Here is a 16,290-nt window from a genome sequence, read left to right as displayed (position 1 = left end):
GCCATCAGAGTCTTAGAGAAGGGACAGAAAGGAAAGGCCGGTCACCAGGAGAGTCTGCAGGTTTCCTTTTAATCAAGGCTCTGCTAAAGGTGTTTTGTGGGGCTAAGAGCCCCCAAAGCATGAAATGGTCATGTAACACCACCTAGATCCCCCATAGCAGGCCAGACCACTCTGGCTAGCACTGCTAGTCTGCCCAAATCCGGGTAATCAGACTGGGTATTCGTTGGCTACATTTCAAAGCCCAGCACTGCTTTCAGCCAGGATGAAGTGGGAGTGAACCCAGCTGCTAGCAGAGCTGCCACCCCAGGCTGAGAGCCAAGTACCAGCCACTGCCAGTGAAGACTGGCCCCTTTATTGAAGGGAGTTGTTCAGAGTCCGGCCACCAGCCCTGGGGAGGGGAGAGAAGTAAGGACATCCGGTTCGGGCATGGTCAGGCCTCCGCAGCTCCATCGCCAGCATCCTTTGGAAAGCCACCTCTGGTGGAGACAGCTGGCTGGGGGGGCGCTCCGGGTTTGGCTGAGACGTTCTAGTTGGAACAGAAAGGAAAAAAGTGAGGCAGCGAGGAAAGGCCTTGGCTTAGGCCCACAAGGATATGGCCACTGGCATTTGGATAGTATTAACTTTTCCAAAACCTCTCGCCAGATCAAAGGTTAGGGGTAAAACGGTGGGGACACTCTTCCCCCACTTCAGGGGAAGCTAGGCCTTGGCCAGTCTACCCAGTGGGCAGATCCCACCCCCGAGGCCCAGTCCGGGGTGGGCACTGACCCCGCCACCAGCAGGCTCCGGGCGCCGGCGGCCCAGCTGCCGCAGCATCTCCTCGCAGGCGGCGATGGTGTCCAGGAGCTGCCGCTGCCGCTGTTCCACCGCGTCCAGCAGCTGCTGGGCGCGCTCATCCCGGGGCGGCTGCGGGGGTGGCCTCCCGCCGAGCCCCAGCCCCGCCTTCCCGCGGTCCACGCCGGCAGCCTCCCTGCCCGGGAGAGAACGAGAGACAGACGGTCAGGGCCGGCGCTTGCGCGGGGTCCGGGTCCGAGCCCCTTCCCCCCGCCCCACGGACCCCCTCTCACCCCCGTGACCAGGCTGAGCCCGGGCCCCATTCCATCTCCGCCTGCGCGGCCCGACCACCGCCCCCCTTTCGGCCGCCCCCCCTCCCCAGCGCTGCGCTAGGGCGCTGCAAAGCTGCGCCCCGCCCCGTCCCCACCGGTCTCCTTCAATCCTCCTGGGGGTCGTGGTCCCTTTAAGCTGCCCGGCGCGGAGGTGGGGCCGAGCCTCCAGGACCGGAAGCTGGTTGGGAACGTCACTTCCTCCCGGAAGCGGGTCTGAGCGGATGTCTCCGGCGCTTCGTTGCAGGGGTATGAGGGCCGCGGTGGTTGCCAGCGTGGGGCTGAGCGAGGGGCCCGTGGACTCCCGGAGCGGCCGCCTCCTCCGCCCGCCAAGCCCCGCTCCGGCGGCGCCGGGGGCCCGGCTGTTGCGGCTCCCAGGGAGCGGAGCCGGGCAAGCCGCGAGCCCCGAGCGCGCCGGCTGGACCGAGGCGCTGCGGGCCGCCGTGGCCGAGCTGCGCGCGGGCGCCGTGTTGGCCGTCCCCACCGATACGCTGTACGGCCTGGCCTGCTCGGCGAGTTGCTCGACGGCACTGCGCGATGTGTACCGCCTCAAGGGCCGCAGCGAGGCCAAGCCGCTGGCCGTGTGCCTGGGCCGCGTGGCCGACGTCTACAGGTGAGGCCGCCCCGACCCGGCCCTGCTAGGGGCGGCACCGCGGGAGGGGTTTCCGGTGACAGGCTTGGGAGACTGAGGCGCAGAGAGCGGGAGGGGCTTGTCCAGGTTCACCAGGGAATCCGGAACTGGAAATGTGTACCGAGCGCTTAATGTGTGCCGGCCCGAACGACATGCTGGGACGCAGCGATGCATGAGGCAGGCAGGAGCCCTGTTCTCTTGGCACTTTTGTGCGAGCCGGGGCAGAAGAAAAACAGGAAACAAACACAGTACTTGATACAGTAGCGAATGTCTTGAAGAAAACAAAACATTGAGTTCGTTACTGCTAACTCGGTATCACAGCAGTGCGACTGCGTTGTAGTCCCAGACGGACCTTTTCCTGGGTCTGCCTAGAGTCTCAGAAAAGACCACCAGTGGCCCTTTGATTTGAGTGTGTTTACGTTCCTTTGTTTCCCAGGTACTGCCATGTGAGAGTACCTGAGGAGCTCCTGAAAGACCTGTTGCCAGGCCCAGTGACCCTGGTGATGGAACGCTCCGAGGCTCTCAACAAGGATCTGAACCCCTTTACTCCCGTAAGTCAATTTTCTCTTGTTCCTGAGTGTAAAGTCAGCTTTTGGTGTTACTTTGCTGCCAGAGGTCCTACCAACGCCATTTGCTATTGGTGATTGTTCTTCTCTTCCTCTGAGAGAGTAAAAGGCAGAGAAAGCAGTCTGAGTGGTTCCTGTTTAAATGTTGGAAAAAAAAATTTTTTTTTTCTTTTGTTTCCCTAGTTTCCTTCTGGCCACTTGGCTTTCACTAGAATCCAGACCAGACCAGACCCGTTCCTTATTTCCTCTAACCTTTCTGATGATCCCTTTGCCCCATAGCTTGTAGGCATCCGGATTCCTGACCATGCCTTTATGCAAGACTTGGCCCAGATGTTTGGGGGACCTCTTGCTCTCACTAGTGCCAACCTCAGCTCCCAGAGCAGTTCTCTGAATGTCGAGGTGAGTTATCCAGTCCTTCCTCCAGAAACATCGCCAGCCCAAATACTATTTCCCCTAACCCAGTTGGGTCGCTGATGCACTGGAAGTGCCTGGCAGGACAATCGCCCTTTGGGGTCAACAGTGGGAAGGCTGCCCAGCAGGCAGGGAGTAGGGGAGGGAGGGTCTAAATTAAAGGATCTTAGGCCAGGCCCAGTGGCTCACGTCTATAATCCTAGCACTCTGGGAAGCCAAGGCAGGCGGATTGCTCAAGGTCAGGAGTTCAAAACCAGCCTGAGCAAGAGCATGACCCTGTCTCTACTATAAATAGAAAGAAATTGGCCAACTAATATATAGAGAAAAAATTAGCCGAGCATGGTAGCACATGCCTGTAGTCCCAGCTACTCGGGAGGCTGAGGTAGCAGGATTGCTTGAGCCCAGGAGTTTGAGGTTGCTGTGAGCTAGGCTGATGCCACGGCACTCACCCTAGCCTAGGCAACAAAGTGAGACTCTGTCTCAAAAAAAAATTTATTAAAGAATCTTAGGGCCGGGCGCGGTGGCTCACGCCTGTAATCCTAGCTCTCTGGGAGGCCGAGACGGGCGGATTGCTCAAGGTCAGGAGTTCAAAACCAGCCTGAGCAAGAGCAAGACCCCGTCTCTACTATAAATAGAAAGAAATTAATTGGCCAACTGATATATATATAAAAAATTAGCCAGGCATGGTGGCGCATGCCTGTGGTCCCAGCTACTCGGGAGGCTGAGGCAGAAGGATCGCTCGAGCCTAGGAGTTTGAGGTTGCTGTGAGCTAGGCTGACGCCATGGCACTCACTCTAGCCTGGGCAACAAAGTGAGACTCTGTCTCAAAAAAAAAAAAAAAAAAAGAATCTTAGATTTTATGTCATTTAAGAGGCCAACAGAAGAATTGGTGTTTTCTTTCTACTGTCTTTATAGTCACAAGAAAGATTATGGTGAGCAAAATCATTGTTCTTCCTGTTTTTGTGGAGTTAGCAGTTTTTGTAGAATACAGTTAGGTTACAAGTCTTTACAATAGTGCTGTAAAAAAAAATGAAGAAGTTAAGGCTCCAAAAATTAAATTACTGGTTCCAAGTTACAAAGCCATTAAGTAACTGACCCAGATTTTAACCAAGTGTTTGATTCCTGACCCTGTTCTCTTATCTCTGCCACAAGACAGGTCAAAGAAGGATCATTCTAATCTTATCTTGGCTTCGTAATCAAGGATCATTGTAATCCCATCTTGGCTACATAGGTTAGAATGAATGAGGACACAGAAATTTCACTTCTTACTAAATGTAGAGTATATAGTATTATGGTGATGGGGTTTACCATGCCCAGACCTAAAGAGTGGACTCAGGGGCCATGGAAGATGAGAGTTCACCATCCCTTCTCATTCTTGGAGTACAGGTTTTATTTGGTCCTGGTGGTGGTACTCAAGAAGCAAGGGTGGGGATGCAGCAGGGAGAGGCTGAGGTTCTTAACTTGTTAGCAATCATTAATCTGTTCAACATAGTAACTGGTATTTATGATCCCCCGTTCCAAATTTCCATGCCTAACTGCCACTGCAGTGTCTTCATTGGGGGGTAGGGGAAGCTCTAGTTTAGTTGACAGTTCTACCCGTAGTTCTCGTGGTAATATCCTTCCCATAGCCCAAGGCCTGAGGACTGGTGGCATGCACTTGCAGAGTCTACGCTGTTTTCCTCTCCCTACCCTGATCCACAGTTGCAATGAGATCCAGGATCACAGTGCTAGAGCTGGAAGGACACTTGGTGATCATCTAGTCTAGTTGCCTTGTTTTATAGGCCTGGATAAAATAATTTGCATGTAGTCACACAGAGATGTGGGAAGTCCAGGGTTAGAGCCCTTGTCTCTGGACTTCTATCCAGAACTTACTTCCTCTTGGCACAGCAAGATTTTCTTTTCTTTTTTTAAAGACAGAGTCTCTCTCTGATACCTATGCTAGAGTACAGAAGTGCAATCATAGCTCACTGCAGCCTCAAACTCCTGGGCTCGAGGGATCCTTCTGCCTCAGCCTCCCAGAGTGCTGGAATTATAGGTTTTGAGCCACCGTGCCTACCCATCGCAAGATTTTAAGCTCTAGGCAGGTGTTAGTCTTTGGCACAGCTGACCTTAACTAAATGAGGTTCCTCCTTCCTCTGCTTAGAGGAAGGTGCATCCTGTTTTAAAACTATGAGGCCTTTGATGGATTTATGAACCCTGTGTCTGGTATGACATCATTGCAGATGCCAGGGATGGTGTCCATGCTCTTTGTTTCTCTCTTCTTAGGAGTTCCAAGACCTCTGGCCTCATTTGTCCTTGGTCATTGATGGGGGACCAATTGGGGATGGCCAGAGCCCTGAGTGTCGCCTTGGCTCCACTGTGGTTGATTTATCTGTACCTGGAAAGTTTGGCATCATTCGTCCAGGCTGGTAAGTCAGTCTCTTTCCTGTGGTATGGGAATAGGACTTGTGGGAGGTTGGAAAGATGAAAAAAAAAAAAAAAAAAAAAAAACTTTGACAAAATGAAGGTTGTCACTCCTGTCTTGCCTTGAGTGGGTACAGGCAGATATGGAAAAGCGTAAGATGCAGTAGGACTACGTTTGCTAGTGTTTGCTGGCATCTTTAGGATTCAAAAGGATTCATCAAGAGTTTGATGAACGGAGCATAATAAGACCAGCGAGTTTAGGTCCCTGTTCACCTGACTCTGGTGGGCTCTGGGTTTTGGGAAGTCAGACTGTTAACTGTCCTCTGTTTCTTCCTCAGTGCCCTGGAAAGTACGACAGCCATCCTCCAACAGAAATATGGGCTGCTTCCCTCACATGGATCCTGCTAGTGAAACTCGGAGGGAAGGCCCGAGGACTGGTGCTGGATACTATGTGTCTGTCCACTGGTGGTTGGCGAGGCCTCGTTTGCAGAGGCCGCTGGAGCTACATCACTAGCCTGACCCGTTAGGCATTGTATCTTTCCAAACACTGTAGACCAAGCCCCAGAAGCTGCTGGGGAAAAGGTTATATTTATTATTTATAGTTTAATATGTCAGTCAAAAGCCAAATGGGGAGGTTAAGAACATTCCTAGGTGGCCTTGTTCTGATAAGTTTCTTCTCTTTTTTTTTTTTTCCTTTTTTTTTTTTTTTTTGAGATAGTCTCACTCTGTTGCCTGGGTTAGAGTGCCGTGGCATCAGCTTAGCTCACATCAACCTCAAACTCCTGGGCTCAGGTGATCCTCCTGACTCAGCCTCCCGAATAACTGGGACTACAGGCACATGCCACCATGCCCAGCTAATTTTTTCTATTTTTTAGTAGAGACGGGGTCTCCCTCTTGCTCAGGCTAATCTCAAACTCCTGAGCTCAATCCATCTATCCACCTGCCTTGGCCTCCCAGAGTGCTAGGATTACAGGCATGAGCCACTTCTCTCCTCTTTTTTAACTGAAAATGGATTTTTTTAAATAACAGACTTGGAATCTTATAAGACCCTCCACTTCGTTCAGTGGTGGCATTTAAGGTTCAAACCAACTAGAGGTGCCACTGCTGTTTAAAAGTCTCAGGTAACCAAAGGCATGGACGGGGCTCCTAAGTTGGAACCAGGTTAGGATTAAAAGTGTGAAGCCACAGGCCAAACACTTTCTGAGCCAGCAGAGCTAGTGGTCCAGTGTGGTATTGCCTGGTGGGGAGAGCCTAAGTTATAGTTAATTATACCCATGTGCTTCTAATACCTTTATTTAAATCCAGTTTAGCAGCTTTTTGTCTTTATTCATATGTGTACTGAGTGTTAAATGTAATTGTTGGGCATTTGAACTTTGTTTTTCTTTAATATAAAAAATCCTGCTATTAAACATGTTTGTAAATGGTTTATTTTTCTTTTGAATTATTTCCTTAGGGTGTGCATATTAGGTCAGTATATGAACGTGTTTATGGCTCTTGATAGAGATTAGCCTTCAGAAGAACTGAATTCCAGTTATGCTGCCATCAGCAATGTGTGAGAATGATTAAATTGTATATTTGTGAAACGAAGCCTCAGTGTTGCTACCTTCTGTGAATTACTACAAGTCAACGTCCAGCCCTGCCTGCCCTGATTTCCCTAATTAAGCCAGTTGGCCAGGTCTGCTCATCTGTCTAGCCGGGTTTAGGATCAGTTACCTAACTGGGGCTGCATGTCCTTGTGGTGACCATTGGGGTCTAATTCCCCCCTCCCTTCTTGTACCCCAGTATAAGAATTCCAATTCTTGACCCCACAATCTTCTTAGTATAGTGGTTTCCAATGCACATGTTTTCAAGAATATCCTAAGAATCTTGCCAAGAAGGTGTTCCAGGGGCCTACTTTAATTAGGGCCCCTGTAATTAGCATATTAGTTAATTTGTAAATAAGCTATCAGTTTGTTAACTATTTCCTCTAAAAATCTCCTTTAATAATTTCTTTTTTTTTTTTTTTTTTTTGAGACAGTGTTTCACTTTGTTGATCAGGCTAGAGTGAGTGAGTGCCGTGGCGTCAGCCTAGCTCACAGCAACTTCAATCTCCTGGGCTCAAGCAATCCTACTGCCTCAGCCTCCCGAGTAGCTGGGACTACAGGCATGCGCCACCATGCCCGGCTAATTTTTTGTATATATATTTTTAGTTGGTCAATTTCTTTCTATTTTTGGTAGAGATGGGATCTCGCTCAGGCTGGTTTCCAACTCCTGACCTTGAGCAATCTGCCCGCCTTGGCCTCCCAGAGTGCTAGGATTACAGGTGTGAGCCACCACACCCAACCCTAAACTAATAATTTCTTAAGCAAATCCACTCTTCATTGTGGTAAAACTATAGCTAGCCCAGCCCATATGTCAGTCACAGAATCTGACTGAAGTCAGATTTGTGAGGTCTTAAAGAGAGCAAAAGGAATGCTTACTTGAGAATACCACTTCATATTTAATAAATACAAATCACAGTAGCACTGAAAATGGCTCTAGAGAGTGGGTGTCATTCAGTTCAGGCAGCTAAAGGGAGGGGGGTGTCCTCTTAGTCCTCCCCCTGGAGCCAAGTCTGGGAAAAGTGAGCTCTGGAGCACAGAGGTATTTTTTATTTTTTTTAGAGGAAATGGAACTGAATTCCCAGCACTAGGTAAAACTGCAAAAAGAACAACCCAACTGTGCCCAGGCACCAGCTACAAGGCCACACCAAATAAGGAAGCTGGATCCTGCAAGTGTCAGGGACAGGAACCATTCCTTGGTCAAGATTTCCGCAGCACCTAGCACATAGTAAGGTGCTCAATTAGTGAGTGTTGAACCAGTGCTCAGGATCATGTCCTGATTGGGTGCAGGAATCTACTGGGAGGAACTTAAACCTAGAAATTCCCTTTCAGAAAGTCTCAAATATGGTTCCCTAACTTAGAGAAGACAGATGATGTGGGAAGGAGGCCTGAAGAGATGGCACAGGCTGGCAGAAGAGAGTGCATGCTGGCCCAGACCCTGACACCCTTCCAAAAACAGTGACTGGGGGACTCCACTACACAACACCAACCTGCCAGAGTTCAAAGCTAGTAGGGATTAATTATGTGAAAGTGTTCTGAAGATGTGGAGCTGCCCTAGGCTAAGTCCAGTCGCCTGCCAGCCTCTGCTGTTCCCTCTCTGGAACACGGCCTAGCTTCCCGTCACTGCGAGCACCCCAGCACCACTTGCCTGAGGGACAGGCTCAAGGCCCACGCATAAGCACCCAGCTGCTGACTTGGGAATAAATGGGTGCCTGCAACCTCAGTGGAGCCCCACATGGTGGCAGCTCCCAGCAAGGCTGGGACGTTAGCCCCTCATTGCCAGGTTTGCAGGCCCCTCACATCAGCCACTGCTCCTTCTCTTTGATGAAGTGCTCCGCCCAGCGGCGGGTCAGCTCCAGGTACAGGCTGGGCTGATGAGGCAGGTAGTCCAAGTACAAGCGAGTTGGCGTCTTCTTGGGAATGGCCTTCTCGATCTGGGTGCCCTCATGCCACTCATTGAAGGAGGTGATGGAGACGATCTCGGGCCTGACTGTCAGGGCTGCCTGCAGGGCCGTCTCATAGTACTTGCCGTTGACCCTGTTCCGAGTGTTGTGGTTGTTCCAGGGCCGGATGCTGGTGTCTATGTAGCCAGGCCCCACACTGGGAATGAACATGAGGTTGTTGGCGTCACAAAAGTTCTTCACAGCTTTCCAGTTCTGATGGGAGGAGCCGAAGGAGAAGCCATTGGAAGCAAAGTAGGTGTACATGCCATCAAACCCTGCAGCCAGGATATCGTGGGTGTGGCCCTCCTCCACCAGCAGCGCTATGAAGACCCCATCGTAGGGGGTATTGCGGACTGAGTGGGGCCCGTTCGGTGTCAGGAGGTGAGCCCAGGCCTCAGGGGACGTCAGATATGAGTCGTAGATATAAAATAGCGGGAGGCTTTTGCCCATGCTGTTCGTGTAGCGGTAAAATGCACCATGGGAGCCATACCTGAGAGTCAGGAGAGAGAAGAGCCTGAGTTAGACAGGTGAGACCAGCACAGCTGTAGGACCAGACATGGATGAGATCTTTCTTGATGCCACATCATAGTTTAGGACCCAATCACAGTTGGACTTATCAAGCCTCTAAGCAAACACCTGGCCTCCCACCCTCCTCCCTCCCAGCCTTGCCATTCCTAAGCCTCACTGCCCTACCTTGAGCCGAGCCACCCTCATCTTTCATCTGGACTGTGGCAACAGCCACTTAACTGGTCTCCAGGCTCCCACTCCTGCCTCCCTGCAATCCATTCATTCATTACCCCACCTACTTGACCTGGCCCTGCCTACCTCCGTTCCTGCTGTGGCCCCATCTATTCTTTCCCACGAGGCCTTTCTATTCTGCTGTCATGTCAAGCTTGTCTCATCTTATGGCCTTTGCATCTGCCAGCCCTCTGCATGGAATTTACTACTTCCAGGTCTTTGCAGAGCTGACTCTATTCAGGTGTTAGCTCACACGTTGTCTCCTCAGAGAGACTCACTTGACCACCCACTGCAAAGTAGCTTCTTGGGCATGCTCTGGCACAAAGCCCGGCTTTATTCTTTATTATTTTTTCATAGTATGGATCACTATTTGATTTTTCCTTTTTTTTTTTGAGTCAGAATCTCGCTTTGTTGCCCAGGCTAGAGTGAGTGCCATGGCGTCAGCTTAGCTCACAGCAACCTCAATCTCCTGGGCTCAAGCAATTCTTCTGCCTCAGCCTTCCAAGTAGCTGGGACTACAGGCATGTGCCACCATGCCCAGCTAATTTTTTCTATATATTTTTAGTTGGCCAATTAATTTCTTTCTAGTTTTAGTAGAGATGGGGGTCTCGCTCTTGCTCAGGCTGGTCTCAAACTCCTGACCTTGAGCGATCCTCCCACCTTGGCCTCCCAGAGTGCTAGGATTACAGGTGTGTGCCACCGCACCCGGCCTTGATTTTTGCTTTTTAATTACTGTCTGCCCCAGACCACCCTGAACACACACTAGAATGTAAATGTTACAAAATCAGAACTTTTGCTGGGCCTGCCCACTGCTGTATAACTGGGCGTAGGACAGTGCCTGGACACAGGTAGGCACTTAATACGTTTTTATTTATTTATTTATTTTTGAGACAGAGTCTCACTCTGTTGCCCGGGCTACAGTGCCATGGCGTCAGCCTAGCTCACAGCAACCTCAAACTCCTGGGCTCAAGCGATCCTCCTGCCTCAGCCTTCTGAGTAGCTGGGACTATAGGCATGTGACACCATGCCCGGCTAACTTTTTATATATATGTTTTTAGTTGGCCAATTAATTTCTTTCTATTTATAGTAGAGACGGGGTCTCACTCTTACTCAGGCTGGTTTCAAACTCCTGACCTTGAGCGATTTGCCCACCTTGGCCCCCATAGTGCTAGGATTACAGGCATGAGCCTGCTCCTGGCCAGGCCACTCAATACGTTTTGAATGAATAAATGATGTGCAAGCACTGCATGAGCCACTTCCATATACATTAACTCATGTAACTCTCACTCTCATGAGACTCAGAGCTGGCAATGGAACCCAGCTGACTGACTCTAAGTCTAGCTTCTCCTACCATAAAAAAGCCACTGGGAATGCAGGTGTCCTGCTCTTGTGTCTCTCGACCTTCCCCTCCACCCCCATTTTGTTATTATTATTTTTTTTAATTTTTTTGAGACAGAGTCTCACTTTGTTGTCCAGGATAGAGTGAGTGCCGTGGTGTCAGCCTAGCTCACAGCAACCTCAAAATCCTGGGCTCAGGCAATCCTACTGCCTCAGTCTCTTGAGTAGCTGGGACTACAGGCGTGCGCCACCATGCCTGGCTAATATTTTCTATATATATTAGTTGGCCAATTAATTTCTTTCTATTTATAGTAGAGGCTCACGCCTATAATCCCAGCACTCTGGGAGGCTGAGGCGGGTGGATTGCTTGAGGTCAGGAGTTCGAAACCAGCCCCAGCAAGAGCGAGATCCCATCTCTACTGTAAATAGAAAGAAATTAATTAGCCAACTAATATATATAGAAAATATTAGCCGGGTATGGTGGCGCATGCCTGTAGTCCCAGCTACCAGGGAGGCTGAGGCAGGAGGATTGCTTGAGCCCAGGAGTTTGAGGTTGCTGTGAGCTAGGCTGACGCCATGGCACTCACTCTAGCCTAGGCAACAAAGCGAGACTCTGTCTCAAAAAATAAATAAATAAAAAATAAAAAATATTTATAGTAGAGACAGGGTCTCACTCTTGCTCTGGTTGGTTTTGAACTCCTGGCTCGAGCAATCCGCCCGCCATGGCCTCCCAGAGTGCTAGGATTACAGGCATGAGCCACCACACCCGGCCTCCACGCCCATTTTGTTCCCCACCAAAATCCCACACAGAATAGCCTTACGTGTCAATGATGTACTTGATGTTGTCATGTACAGTGATGTCATCCCGGCCCTTGTAGGGTTGGATGTGGAAGGCCACCTGTGCCACAAACAGAGGAGTAATAATAGGTCAGGTGAGTGCCTGTCCAGGGGCCACAACATGTAAGGTTAATGCTCCAACATAGCCTGAGCAGAGGCTGAGTTCAGGAAAGGGCATGGCGGTAGTGAGCACAGTAGCGATGAGGACAGCTACTGCCCTTCAAGGCCAAGAAAGAGGGATGAGAAGTTTGCCCCCCTCCCACTGCAGGGCACATGTGGGCTGTTGCAGGGTGGCTAATAGGTTTCAAACTATGTGCCAGCTCCAAGTGATTGGCAAGGGAAGGGGAATGGGGAGGGGGGCTTCTCTCTGTAGTTTTCCTTCCTTCACCACAGAAGTGGGACGTGACTAACTTGATCGGCACATCTGGGGAAATTAATGACAGGCTTAGTTCAGCTCCGCCCTTCCTCCTGAAGGTGAGCCACCTGCTGAGAGCACATGTTGCCCACTACTCCTTGAGATGCTGCCTCCCACCAGGGAGTTGAGTTCAGAGTTCAGTCTGCAGGTCCACTTGGTTCTTCCCTACTTATTTTCCGGGGTTTCCCGCCCACCCTCTATTCTTATTTAATAAAAGCAACATTTATTTAGTTTCCCATTTGTCCTATATTTAGTTTTCTCAGAACTCAAGAAAATAAGAATGACATAGTCACTATTTACGTTGAACCCTCCCCCAACACCACACCTGCTACATATTTGCCAGGAACTTCTGTAGAGAGGCACTAACCCTGTGAGCAGGCCAGAGGAAATCTCCAGAATGGGATGGAGAGCACGTGACTTCTTCTTGGAGACTCACCTGGATGTTGAACTGATGGGCGGTGTCCAGAATGGCAGGCACCAGGTCATCTGAGGGTTCCCCGTTATCATCAGCCATGCCAGGTGGGTACCAGGACAGGACCAGGACGCCTGAGACACAACACAGAGGCCACTTCAGAGATTCGCAGTACCCCCCTCAACAGAGGATTTTTTCTCACAAACATATCCCTCCAACTGCAAAATGGTTTCTAAAAGCCTTGAGCAAGTCTCTTGCCAGGTCGACGGCCTGCAGATTGGATCCCAGAGCCTGCGCCCTGGAGCTGTCCACACCAGCGGTGCTGAAGCGGCTGGGGAACCAGGCGGGGCAGAAGCCAGGCTTTCCAGTGCGACAGCAAGTAGCAGAACAAAGGGACGGGTGGACAACGCCACACCCACCTGGAAGCCACAGTTCCACCTCTGAAGCAGAGGAGCACCTCTGATGTCCCTCATGGAGAAGAACCCCGGGGAGAGGTCATCTCAGTGCTTCCCTGGGAAATAACATTCATATGGACTGTCTGCTCCTCCACTGTAAAATCCTTAAGGATAACCCCTGTCTTATTTACCTTGTCTTTGTGTACTGCCCACTCCTGTCTCTGTCATTCCACCCCCCCCCCACGAACAATCTCCAGGTAAATTGCAATGTAGAGTAAAATTCAGCAAAATTCAGTGACAATATCTGAAATAAGCGAGCCTCCCCTCCCCAGCCTACAAAGGAGGCTCCCAGAGGCCTCTCTTCTAGCTGGGAACTTGATAAAAAGCTCCTAACCCCACCCCACCCCCTGCAAACAGCAGGGTCCATCACGCGACAGGGACAAACTTTCCTCTCTGAAGCCGACAGGAAGAGCTGCTGCTCCCCCTGTGCCTGGTGTGAGAGCAGAGAGCACCCCAGGCTCCAGAGGGGCCAGCATACCCAGGCCTCACTCGCCATCTCCCCACCTAGAGCCCAGCACATTTGAAGACTCCGCCTCCCTTTCCTGGTGCAAACTCCCAGCAGCTCCGCGCTATGAAGGGCCCTGGAATTGTTAGGGGTCAGCGGGGCCCAGGTCAGGAGGCTGAACAGTAGAAGGAGAAGGCGGTGCCGGGTGGTGGGCCCAGGATGAGAGTGGGATGGAAAGGCTAAGAAGCCAGGCAGGCTGGCGCGTGGGACCAAAGCCCGGTGACGGGACCAGCGGGAGTTGGGTGTGGGGACGAAGGACGGGGCTGGGGGACAGGGCCGCCCGGGTGGGGGAGCTCACCGATGGCGGCCTCCTTGAGCTGGGTCATGTGCTCCCGCAGCACGTCGGGGTCCCGGGAGCTGTAGGGCCCCAGCTCCGGGTAGAAGCTGGAGCCCAAGTCGTCTGGGGGGCTGTGGCGGCCGCGGGGGTAGCTGGCCGAGATCTTGGGGTCCCAGTGCGGCACCATGACGTGGTCCCAGTGAATGTAGTGGCCCTCGCGCCGCGGGCTCCCGTACCACGAGTAGTAGAAGGCGTGCAGGTCCGAGTAGACGCGCAGACTCTGCCCGGGGGCGGGCTCGGCCTCCGCGGGGGCCGGCCTGGGGGAGCTGCCAGGGTCCGCTGTGCGGGGCGGCGGCGGCGGCGGGGGTGGCGCGGCGGGGGCGGCCGGGGCCCGGGCGGCGGGCGCAGGGGCCCCCTCCGGGCGTCGCTCAAAGGGCGCCAGCTCCAGGCCGGGGCCCAGCGCCGGGAGTCCGTCCGGGGCCTTGAGCGTGCGCAGGCCCATGAGGGTGCCGAAGGCGAAGAGCAGCACCAGGAACAGCGCGATGCAGGCGCGGCGCCGCCGCCGGGCCATGGCGGCCCCTGCGCTCCCCTCGCCGGCCCGGCTACCTCCCCGCGCGCCGCGCCATGGCCGCCCGCCCGACTCCCGCGCGCCGCGCAGCCCGCTCGCGTCCCAGCGAGACGCCGCGCAGAGCCCCGAGCGCGGCGTGGGCGGCTCCCAGCCCCGCCTCCGCAGTGCGGGCGGGCCCGGCACACACAGAACGCCGCGGCGCGGACCAAGTGGTCGCGGGCGGAGGGGGGACTGGCAGGATGGAGAGGAAGGCCGCCAACCGCGAGTTCCGGGGCCGAGGGAGCAGGGGCCTAGGTCACTGCGCGTCTTCAGTCCGCCGAGGAGGGTCCCTCTCAGCCTGGGGCAGCGGGGCAGAGGCGCCCGGTGCGGGAGGGAGAATGCGGACCCTCCGGAACACTGGAGAAGGTCGGGGCCGCGGGAGCAGAGGGCAGGGCGGGGAAGAAAGCAAGTGTCCATGGTGCTCTCTGCCCAAGGTCTCCGTCTGCACGGATCCCTCCTCACTGGCTTCGCTGACACCCCCGCCCCCATCTCACTGGCCACCCTTATTTGCCCACTTCCCTCATCCCTCTGACCCCCGTCACACCCGGGCGGCCTCTGAACCTGGGGAAAGGGGCGCCGGGAGTCAGACCCTGAGCCAGACCCCACGGACCCTGGCGAGGGCCTTGCAGGTGCAGGGAGACCATGACTTGCACAAGGTCACACGGACAGGCCTGAACCCCAGGGGCAGGACTGGCTGTCCCGAGCTCTTTGCACTGTGCAGACTGCCTGGTCGCAGACCTGTTGTCCTTCCCAGCAGCCTCTCCTTGGAGAACCTCCTGGAGTCCGTGAGGATAAATGTGATGGTTCCCGTAAAGTGCTTTGCACGGGGCCTGCAGAGTAAGCCCCCAGTACATGCCCACCTTTCTGCTGGGAGCTCCAGAGTGCAGGTCCCCGGTCTGTCTCACCTTTTCAGACACCAAGGGCTGCCAGAACAGGATCTGACACTCGGCTTCTACGGCCATTTGTGGAGTGAATTCCACCAAGTTCTGGGGTGCTGGTCTATAGACAGCAAGTTGTTCACTCAATATTGATCAAGTTCCTACACTGCATTACTTATTACTTCATTTATTCAGAAAATAGCGTTGTTAATAGTCTGCCTCATTTACTGGTCCAAGATGACAGAAACTTTTTTCATTGGCTGCTCTACCTGCAATATCTAAGGCAGAACTTGGTATAATAGTAGGCGCTCAATTCTTATTTCTGAGGTAAATGAATTATAGGGAACCCATAAAGAGGAGCAGCAAGTTTGGGGAATGTCAGTAGGTCTGGAGTCCGGGAAAGTTGAGTTTGAGAGAATTTATAGTGGTAAGTGTGAATGAAGTATTAATAAAATGCTTCCAGTTCCAAGTTGCAGATACCTGATTCCACCTGGCCTAAGTAATATGGCGATGTATCAACTCACAAAACAGAAAGTTCAATGGGGGGGCAGAATGGGTAGATTCCCTGGTCCAATGGTGTCATTAGAAGCCTGAGATGTTTTCATCTCACTGCTCTGCTGTCCCCACCACTGACTTCCTGCATATCACAGGAAGCTATCTGCATATCAACTAAAGCTATCTCCCTGCATACCACAACCCACAACCCAACAGGCAACATTAAGATTGAGTTCTCTTTCCTAGAAGTCCTAAGCAAACTTTTTTTTTTTTTCCAGAGACAGGGTCTCACTCAGGCTGGAGCTCAGTAGCATGATCATATCTCACTGAAGCCTCCAACTTCTGGGCTCAGGGGATCTTCCTGTCTCAGCCTCCCAAGATGATGGGATTACAGGCATGAGCTGTAATCCCTGGCCTAAGCAATCATCTTCAATCTCACTGGTCTAATGGAGTTTAGGTTTATTCATCCCAAACAAACTGCTGCTATGGGGATAGAATTACCATGACTAGATTAGATTACATTTTTGGAGTGGATTAAATGTTGAGGAGAATACTATAAAGTCTATCAAGGAATGAGATGGCTCTGGGAGTGAGTAAGGGAGAGAAGAAAAAGGTTAAGGATGAAACTCTCGGGAACACCAGCATGTCCAGGTTGGCTGGAGGAAGGAGAGAGCCTATGAAGGAAACTGAGATCATTAA

At 52.3% G+C, this 16,290-nt stretch overlaps 3 protein-coding genes across 4 annotated transcripts; 1 reads left to right on the top strand and 2 right to left on the bottom strand.

Moving 5' to 3' along the window:
- Positions 1-53: 53 nt before the first annotated feature.
- Positions 54-1,309, bottom strand: C2H1orf122 (chromosome 2 C1orf122 homolog). Of its 2 annotated transcripts, none has more exons than XM_012779920.3 (3): positions 1,199-1,309; positions 766-967; positions 54-526 (listed from the first exon to the last, which is right to left on the bottom strand). In XM_012779920.3, exons 2-3 carry the CDS (start codon positions 811-813, stop codon positions 431-433), a joined length of 144 nt encoding a protein of 47 aa, XP_012635374.1. In that variant the 5' UTR covers positions 814-967; positions 1,199-1,309; the 3' UTR covers positions 54-430. The 2 variants fall into 2 exon arrangements, with proteins under 2 accessions (XP_012635374.1, XP_012635373.1); XM_012779919.2 differs by having other exon boundaries at positions 1,065-1,207.
- A 15-nt stretch (positions 1,310-1,324) lies between these two features.
- Positions 1,325-6,025, top strand: YRDC (yrdC N6-threonylcarbamoyltransferase domain containing). The gene is made up of 5 exons (XM_012779918.3): positions 1,325-1,713; positions 2,168-2,282; positions 2,577-2,696; positions 4,974-5,116; positions 5,450-6,025. The coding sequence occupies exons 1-5, from the start codon at positions 1,325-1,327 to the stop codon at positions 5,517-5,519; spliced, it is 837 nt and encodes a 278-aa protein (XP_012635372.2). The 3' UTR covers positions 5,520-6,025.
- MANEAL (mannosidase endo-alpha like) lies at positions 5,782-14,771 on the bottom strand. Its single transcript, XM_012779921.3, has 4 exons — positions 13,633-14,771; positions 12,399-12,508; positions 11,532-11,608; positions 5,782-9,124 (listed from the first exon to the last, which is right to left on the bottom strand). The coding sequence occupies exons 1-4, from the start codon at positions 14,705-14,707 to the stop codon at positions 8,488-8,490; spliced, it is 1,899 nt and encodes a 632-aa protein (XP_012635375.3). The 5' UTR covers positions 14,708-14,771; the 3' UTR covers positions 5,782-8,487.
- Positions 14,772-16,290: the final 1,519 nt, after the last annotated feature.

Source organism: Microcebus murinus, chromosome 2 (assembly GCF_040939455.1).
Source record: "Microcebus murinus isolate Inina chromosome 2, M.murinus_Inina_mat1.0, whole genome shotgun sequence".
Lineage (NCBI taxonomy): Eukaryota > Metazoa > Chordata > Mammalia > Primates > Cheirogaleidae > Microcebus > Microcebus murinus.
Note: the sequence above shows the minus strand (reverse complement) of the source record. Positions and strands in the feature narration are given on the sequence as shown.

Excerpts from the sequence above, each read along its gene's own strand:
- C2H1orf122 (XM_012779919.2), bottom strand. The coding sequence starts at position 1,099 with ATGGAATGGGGCCCGGGCTCAGCCTGGTCACGGGG. Across the intron at positions 968-1,064 it reads GGCTCAGCCTGGTCACGGGG|GGAGGCTGCCGGCGTGGACC; the intron begins GTGAGAGGGGGT and ends TCTCCCGGGCAG. Across the intron at positions 527-765 it reads CGGAGCCTGCTGGTGGCGGG|AACGTCTCAGCCAAACCCGG; the intron begins GTCAGTGCCCAC and ends TGTTCCAACTAG.
- YRDC (XM_012779918.3), top strand. The coding sequence starts at position 1,325 with ATGTCTCCGGCGCTTCGTTGCAGGGGTATGAGGGCCGCGGTGGTTGCC. Across the intron at positions 2,697-4,973 it reads GCAGTTCTCTGAATGTCGAG|GAGTTCCAAGACCTCTGGCC; the intron begins GTGAGTTATCCA and ends CTCTCTTCTTAG. Across the intron at positions 5,117-5,449 it reads GGCATCATTCGTCCAGGCTG|TGCCCTGGAAAGTACGACAG; the intron begins GTAAGTCAGTCT and ends TTTCTTCCTCAG.
- MANEAL (XM_012779921.3), bottom strand. The coding sequence starts at position 14,707 with ATGGGGGCGGGGGTGTCAGCGAAGCCAGTGAGGAGGGATCCGTGCAGA. Across the intron at positions 11,609-12,398 it reads CCCATCAGTTCAACATCCAG|GTGGCCTTCCACATCCAACC; the intron begins GTGAGTCTCCAA and ends TTTGTGGCACAG. Across the intron at positions 9,125-11,531 it reads ATCAAGTACATCATTGACAC|GTATGGCTCCCATGGTGCAT; the intron begins GTAAGGCTATTC and ends CCTGACTCTCAG.